At 42.3% G+C, this 8,186-nt stretch overlaps 1 protein-coding gene across 1 annotated transcript in view; it reads left to right on the top strand.

Annotated features, from left to right (window-relative positions):
• Window positions 1-8,186, top strand: part of TBC1D22A (TBC1 domain family member 22A) — a 559,372-nt gene that overhangs the window by 204,059 nt on the left and 347,127 nt on the right. Inside the window, exon 9 of the mRNA XM_019509364.1 lies at window positions 3,470-3,576. Within this exon, the coding sequence (XP_019364909.1) occupies window positions 3,470-3,576 (107 nt within the window). The remainder of the gene's footprint in view (window positions 1-3,469; window positions 3,577-8,186) is intronic.

Raw genomic sequence — 8,186 nt, 5'->3', positions numbered from 1 at the left:
AACAGCAAACTTCATCCCTGCTTCCCCTCTTTCAAATTCCCAGCCCCCTATGAATGGTGTGGGCCCCAAAACAGTTCCAGCCAGATTTGCCCCAAAGGCTATAAGTTTAACACTTCATAGAACTCATAGAAAATTAGGGTTGGAAAGGACCTCAGGTGGTCATCTAGTCCAACCCCCTGCTCAAATCAAGACCATCCCCAACTAGATCATCCTTGCCACGGCTTTGTCTAACTGGGTCTTGAAAACCTCCAAGGATGGAGACTCCACCACCTCTCTGGGTAACTTGTTCCAGTGCTTCACCACCCTCTTAGTGAGAAAATTCTTCCTAGTATCTAAGCTAAATGTCCCTTGCTGCAATGCTCCTTGTTTCGTCATTGGCCATCACTGAGAACAGTTTAGCTGCATCCTGTCTTCAACCCCACTTAAGGTAGTTGAAGGCTGCTATTACATCTCCCCTCAGTCTTCTCTTTTCTAGACTAAATAGGCCCAGTTCCCTCAGCTGTTCCTCGTAAGTCATGTGCCCCAGCCCCCTCACCCTTTTTACTGCCCTCCACTGGTCTCTCTCCAATTTGTCCACATCCTATCTGTAGTGGGGGGCGTAAAACTGAACACTTCAGATGTGGCCTCACCAGTGCTGAATAAAGGGGAATAATTACTTCCCTTGACCTACTGGCAACACTCCTACCAATGCAGCCCGGTATGCTGTAATCTTTTTTGGCCACAAGGGCACACTGCTGGGTCATATTCAACTTCTTATCTCCTTAACCCCCAGGTCCTTTTCTGCAGAGCTGCTGCCCAGCCTGTCAACCCCCACCCTGTACCACTGTATTGCCTTCCCAGCAGATGTCAGGGTGATTGAAGTCCCCCATGAGAACCAGGGCTTGTGATTGGGAAACTTTCCTTAGCTGTTTGAAGAAAGCCCTCCTCCACCTCATCCTTCTGGTCTCGTGGTCTATAGCAGACCGGCACCACATCACCTTTGTTGCTCTTCCCTCTGACCCTAACCCAGAGACATTCAACAGGCCTGTCTCCAGTTTCATACTGGAGCTCTGAGCAATCATACGGCTCTTTATATAAAAGCACAACTCCTCCTTCTCTTCTCCTCTGCCTGTTTTTCCTGAACAGTTTGTACGCATCCATGACAGTGCTGCAGTCATGTGAGCTCCCACCAAGTCTGTTATTCCAATCATGTCATAGTTTCAGGACTTCCCATTCTTCCTGCTTGTTTCAAAGGCTCCGTGCATTTGTTTTACAGGCACCTGAGGTAACTAGTTGATTGTCCTGACTTCTCAGGAAGTATGAGAGCACCTCCTTTGTTTCCCCTTCCTCCTTGCACTTCCTCCAGGTCTCCCGCTTCCCTACTTACCTGAGGGCTTTGATTTCCATCCCCCCGCAAACCTAGTTTAAAGCCCTCCTCACTAGGTTAGTCAGCCTGTCTGCAACTACTTCACAGTTAGGGCGGCTAGGAGCTGGAACCAACTTCCTAGGGAAGTGATGCTGGCTCCTGCCCTGGGGATCTTTAAGAAGAGGCTTGATGACTACCTGGCTGGAGTCATTTGAGTCCAGTCTTTTCTCCTGCCCAGGTGGGGGGTCGGACTTGAAGATCTACAAGGTCCCTTCCGACCCTACTTCTATGATTCAAAGATGCTTTCCCCTGTCTTTGTCAGGTGGATCCTATCTCTTCCCAGAAATCCTCCTTCTTGGAACAACATCCCATGGTTGATGAAGGTAATCATCCTGGCGACCCTGTGCAGCCAGATGTTGATCTGCAGGATGCACTTGCTCTTGCCTGGGCCCTTTCCCTTGACCAAGAACACTTTTTCCATTGTTCAGCACTTCTGTCACTCGTTCTTGAATACTAACTTCTTTGCCTGGAACAGTGCCTTTTTGTTGTACATTGTACCATAATTGGCTCTTCTTTCAAAGTCCTCCTCTGTCCTTTTTAACCATTCACTCTCCTTTTTCCTTTCTCCTCCCTCTCCCAAAACCCAAGGCAGGTCAAGCCAAACCAAAACAAGCACACAGTCCACTCCTGCAGCCCATATCTGCTTCAGGACCTGGCTGTGATACAGGAAGTGTCAGGAACCATAGGTAACATTGTTAGAGAGTGTGTCACCAGAGAGTGCTATCTCCAGTTGTCACATAATCCCTTTGGGGGACCATAGCCAGTTGGGACAAATTAAGAGCAGCACCAGGCTGATAACATGTCATATAGGTTTGGAACAGACTCTGGGAGCAATTAGTCTATTATGGATTCCTAGCTCTTTTTGCATGTATTCAGTGCTACTTTGCAGATATGTGAAGGAGGAAATTCATTCTTTCTCAGGCCACATGCCAGGGTTTAGGCAGAACTAATCTAGCTCTTATCCTAGTCTTCCCACGGCGCACATAATCTGGCAAGGAAGCAAACTGTTGAACAGCCAGGCAGCAGGCAAATATCTGGGGAACTGGCTGCTGAGCACTGACAGCAGGGAAATGAAGACAGTTAGTTACTTAGGGCACTCCCAGTTCACATCAGAGCAGTTCTTGGGGCTGCAGGGTGGCTCTGGAAGGCAGTTCCTGAAGTGATGTCCTCTGTAATTTCACTCTAAAGATTTGAATCAAACTCTTCAATTTAAAAATCACAAGGAATGGCTTTAAAGAGCACGATATCAATTCATGAGATACAATTTGTTACAATACAATTGCTCTCAGTGGTTGAACTGGAGAACCTCCAGGTTGACATGCTGGCCGCAAATCTTGTAGGCTCTGATTAAATAGAGCTAGCTGCTATGACTTTGGCATATAAAAAGTATGTGGGTAAGGAATAGGTTTCAGTTAGCTTTAAAAAAAAAATCTTTTCCTGAATACATTCTGAGATTAGCTATTTAGGAAAAAAGCAATGATTACCTTTTTTTTATTTATTACTTGTTTTGTTAGAAAAGACATTGTGTTAGTATCTAACGGTCCTAATTGAGCTGGTGGCCCCACTGTGCTAAGAGCACAGGAAATGGGCGTCAATTTATTTAGTTTTTTTCCCTTAAAAAGCTGGGAAATACTGTATACCTTACAGGTAACTTTTAAGATATATAAAGGGTTTGGGAGGGGTGTGTGTGTGTGTGGGCACATGTACATTTGTGTACATATGCTTGTGTGTGTGGGGGTCCCATTTTATTGCTACTGATATTTGCCTCTCAGGTGTGAAATGTCTAGAATGAAGTAATTTATTATATATTAATTCTGGTTAACCAGACATGATTCAGGATTTTCACAGTCTGCGACAGATTAAGTATTCATTAACATTTAAGACCATTAAATGGCACAGTTGAGCAATAAATGATGCATTTAGTTCCTGTTAAGGAAATGTGTGTTGAAGTTTGTGAATACAAGATAAGTGGTGGCTGTCTTTGTTTTAAATTATTTTTCTCAACTTTATTTATTCTTTGTACTTCATTGACTTGCTTTTTTCTCCTCTCTCTTTCTGAAACAGAAGAAGAAGTGGAAAATTTTGATGTTTCCAGTCTGCCTGAAGAAGTGCTGCAGAACATTGAAGCTGACAGTTATTGGTGCATGAGCAAGTTGCTTGATGGCATTCAGGTAAATTGATTTCTCCTGTCCTTAACTAGTGGAGATAACTGATTAATGTCAAGGCTTTGAAATACTTTAAGGATGTTGAGAAACAGTACATCGATGGAAAACAGAGAAAAGGGAGATTTCCCTATGGCAGAAATCTGCCAGGAATGTCATGCAGTACTTACAAAAAAGCAGAAAAAAACACCATCTAAGGCTTTTTACATATACAAAATTTCTGCATGTTGACTACAGCATGATATGGTAGAATGCAAGTTAAGGTTACTACCCCAGAGATGCTTTTTAAAACACATTTTATTATGTTTTTTTCTGAAGTCTGCAAATAAAGTAGTCTAATGGGGACGATAATAAGTGTTTTTTAATTTTTTTTAATAGATCATTTAAAAAAAGTTTTGTGGTAGAACAGCTTTTTAAGTAGATTGTTCTGATTTAAAATAAACCATTTAAGACATTTTTTCCTTGAATACCCTCTTGATGTTTGCAGAGCATCTTTTTTTAACTATTGCCTTTTTACGGGAAAAATAATGAAACTGACTATACATGAAGTGTTGCCCAATGGTGTAGTGATTGAGCACTTAGGCAGACAGAAAAATGCTTGTAAATGAAGGAGCTTAATTATCTTCTCATTGAGGACAGAGCAGCTAGTGGATCGGCTTCGTAAGGATTCCATGTTGGTGCCTGGTATCTGAAGTAGCTACTCTTATGTGTCTGTAATAAAGATTGAGATGTTATTTTGGTATCAGTGGTTTCTGTGTTTAGTATATCACTGTTGCGTCATGTAGACTTAGTCAAGCATGGGATCAGAGTCTTATCTGCTGTATGTGAAAACCACATATACCATGTGGTGTCTGTTTCCATTTAGTGTCTGGATCACAGTGGCTTCTGAATTCTCTTCGTGTCTTTTAGCTCAAACAAAAGAGAGATGCATATCTTTTTAGCTTGGTAGGTTTGTGTTGAGTCCTTGAAGAGGACAGCCCACCTCTGGGGCAGCCAAAAAAGCCTGAGGGGAAATACTTTGAATCCACTGAAGCTAATGAAAGTTCTGCCATTAATTCAAATGGAACCAGAACTTTTACCTTTCACATTTGCCTGGTAAGACTTGAGAGGTATCCTAAGCATTACTTTTATTTTTTAAGCTAATTGTTACCCAACAAAACATTCTCTTTCTTACATTTTAATATATGTATGACCAAGAAGAAGGCTCCTTTGAAGTGAAAAATAGTTTGAGTATGAAATCCCAGGTGGACTCAGTTCCCAAAAGAACTAAGTCCTTTAAAGAAATATAAATTGATATTAGGATATGATAGATATTAGGTTATGATTAAAGTGTTTTTGTGCTATTTTGCCTAATTTAAAAAAAGTAACAATAGGTATTAATTTTGAAAGATTTACAGTTATCGTGATGCATTTCCTGGTAACAGGAGTCTAATATGAAAGAGAGATTTTGCAGAACTTTTGGAGTTGGTTTAAAAGCTCAGATCATTGATTGGTATGTTCTTCTTGCTGTTCCACTTATTCACATTTCCTATTTTTACTACCTTTTTATGAGGTATTCTGTTTATTCTGCATGATTTAGATAGATGAGAATACTATAGTTTAGAATTTAAAAATTTTGCTACTGTAGAAAAGAGTTCATAATTCTTTCATCTTAATATGTTTTCATTGGATTCCAACCTATGTTCTATCTGCATTTTTTTTCTTTTCTGACTACAATTTCTGAGACTTTTTTCCACACCACCTCTACTTAGGATGTGCTTTAAATATTTCTTTACAAGTTAAATAACCCTTTCAACTCTAAAAATTCATTTATGCAGAATCCTATGAAAGTGAAATAATTCACTTTTAAATTGAAAAATTTAATTACTTGAAAGAAGAATTTCATAGCATGCATTTGCCAGAAGGAAACAACATAGGCTTAACCTTTTGTAATTATTAGGAAAAGAGGAATATAGGATTTGAAGGGGCCTCCTAATCTGTCAATCTCATTTCCTTTCATTTGCAAGCAACCCCTTGTCAAAAGGATGGATAAAATTGTTTACTCCCAAACCTTCTCAGACATCACAGACCCACATAAAGCAACCTATTAAAAAGAAGTTTCCCAAACCTATAGTATGCCCCAGGCAAAAAATAAGGGAGAGACCGTCATGAATGTATTACCACTGCTATGTCAGGGAGTTGTTGGGTTTAATATATGGTCTTTGACAATCTGATTTGAGGGAGAAATTCACGGTCCCAGTTTGAGGATCAGTTTGATCAGTTTGATCTTCAGAAAGTGAGCAAGACAGTTCACCCTAAGACATTTCAGAGTATATCAGCCAGCTCCTGCTTCTAGCAGTAGCCAGTATTTAAAGCAGTGGTTCTCACCCTTTTTGGGTGTAAGGCACCCTTCCAGTAACTTTCGTGAATTAAGTGGCACCCAAATTCAAAAATTATTTTACTTGTGAAAGTGCTTACTACTTTGCATAAATCCTGGGCAGTTGGGCCAGGAGAGAAGCCAAGGAAGGACAAACCTGAGCTTGTGCTTATCTGCTTATCTCCTCACACCTCATCACACCCTTTGAGGGATCTTGCAGCAGGCAGGGTTGAGAATCACTGATGTAGAGGAAGAATGACCAGCAAAACCCTATAGCATGGGATTACCAGATAAATTCATCTCTTTGTGGAAGCAGTTTTTTGTTCATTACTGTCAGGGTGATTTTAAATACTTGAATGCATATATTCAATACTTGAATTCACTAATTATTTCTCAACTACCCTATCATTTTGTACCTCCAACAAACTTATTAAGCTTCATCTTAATGTAAGTCAGGTTTTTTGTCTCACAGCACTTTGGAAGACTATTCTAATACTTCACTCCTCTTGTCACTAAAAGCCTTCCAGGCTAGATTTGTGACCACTTGGTACCACTTGTTCTTGTGCCAGTTTTATTCAAGTTAAGTAGTTCTCCTCTCTCCTTGTTGTTCAGTGCATGAATTTATTTATAAAAAGTAACTATGTCCTCTCATATTCCGCCCATCTGCTTGTAGCCCTCATTTGGACCTGTTCTAATATAAATCTTGGCTCTTCAACAGAGGTTGCAAGAACTGATATATATAGTCTATATGTGACTTTATCAATGCCTTGTACAATGGTACAGTTGTACTTTTCTACTAAAAGTACCCTGTCCAAAATAATCTAGAAGTTCATTAGCCTTTTGCACAGCCACATGTCACTGGCAGCTTATGGTTATCCTGCTGTTGACTTGTATTACCTGATCCTCATTCTGTATTGTAACTAAACTGTGACCCTCCATTTTATAGCAAACATTTCTTGATATTAATCTAAAGTGTGAAGTCATTCACTTTGACTTTTAAACTTCAGTACTGTTTGTTTCTCCATTCTACAGGGTTATTCAGTACTTACTAGGGGTGCACTGAAAGAGATTTTTGGGGCCAATACTGATAGCTGATTTTTAAGGAGGTATATCAGCTGATACTGATCAGATTTCCAATACCACCCAGCAGCTTAGAGAGCTGCATGCAGCTGGTAAGTCTGGTGTGGTGGAAGGGGGTGGGGAGGGAAGGAGAAAGAGGGGGACGACAGATCAAGGCCCCTGCGGCGAGGAAGGAGTGGAGCTGGGGTAAGCTCTGCCCAGCCGGGCCGAAGCAGGCATGGGACAGAGTCTTGGCTTGTCCAGGGGGTGCGGGGAGAGATGGGGGCAGCTCCTGCTGTTGCATGCCACTCCTCCGGGAGCTGCTGGTCTGTGGCGCTCACCTCATTTGGGAGGGCATGGGGGGGGGGGGGAATGTGCCCCTGGATCTGTGCAGGGTGGGGCAAGCCAAGAAGAGCCACACACAGCCATGGCCCCAGCCTGCCCCACCATGCGCACATCTGGGGGCACATGCCCCTCTCCATGCTCTCTTGGATGAGCAGCAGGAGCAGCCAGGAGAGCACTGGACCAGCGGTTCCTGGATGAGTGGTAAGCTGTGATGAGAGCCCCCCTCCCCCGTGCCTCTGGGACGAGCCATGGCTTTGCCCTGTGCCTGCCCCACCCCAGCTGGGCAGTGCTTGCACCAGCCCCACTACTCCCTCACCACAGGGGGCCTTGATGGGTGCCGCCCCATCCCCCTTTCCTCCCCCTCCCCTTCCCTCCTTTTTCCTCCCCTCTCCCCTTCTACCACACCATACTTATCAGCTGCACACAGTGCTCCAAACTGCTGGGCTGTGCTCCTCACTGCCTACGTGCTATGCTGCATCTGCATGTACGCATGGACATTTATCAGCCAAATTATTGGCCACATCAGGCTGATTTCCGATATGATATGTTTTCTTTATACTGGTGCTGATCCAATATCAGGCCAATGTATCGGTGTGCCTCTAGTACTTATTACTTAATAATCCTGGTCTCTTCTAGATTAGCAGTATCCCCCAGTCTAGGTCCTGGACAGATAACGTTAAGGCTAGGGATGGACATTACACATAAACTGGATTAAGTGATCAGAAACTGGTTTAAACCTGTAACAGAACAGATGTTCAGTGAACATAAACCAGTTTGAAAATGGCTGAAACCAATTTGAGATAAACCTGGTTGAATGTAGTATCAGACTTAACTGATTTGGTTCAAACCAGTTTATGCA

Source organism: Gavialis gangeticus, unplaced genomic scaffold (assembly GCF_001723915.1).
Source record: "Gavialis gangeticus isolate Ggan-Ray unplaced genomic scaffold, GavGan_comp1, whole genome shotgun sequence".
NCBI classification, from domain to species: domain Eukaryota; kingdom Metazoa; phylum Chordata; order Crocodylia; family Gavialidae; genus Gavialis; species Gavialis gangeticus.
Note: the sequence above shows the minus strand (reverse complement) of the source record. Positions and strands in the feature narration are given on the sequence as shown.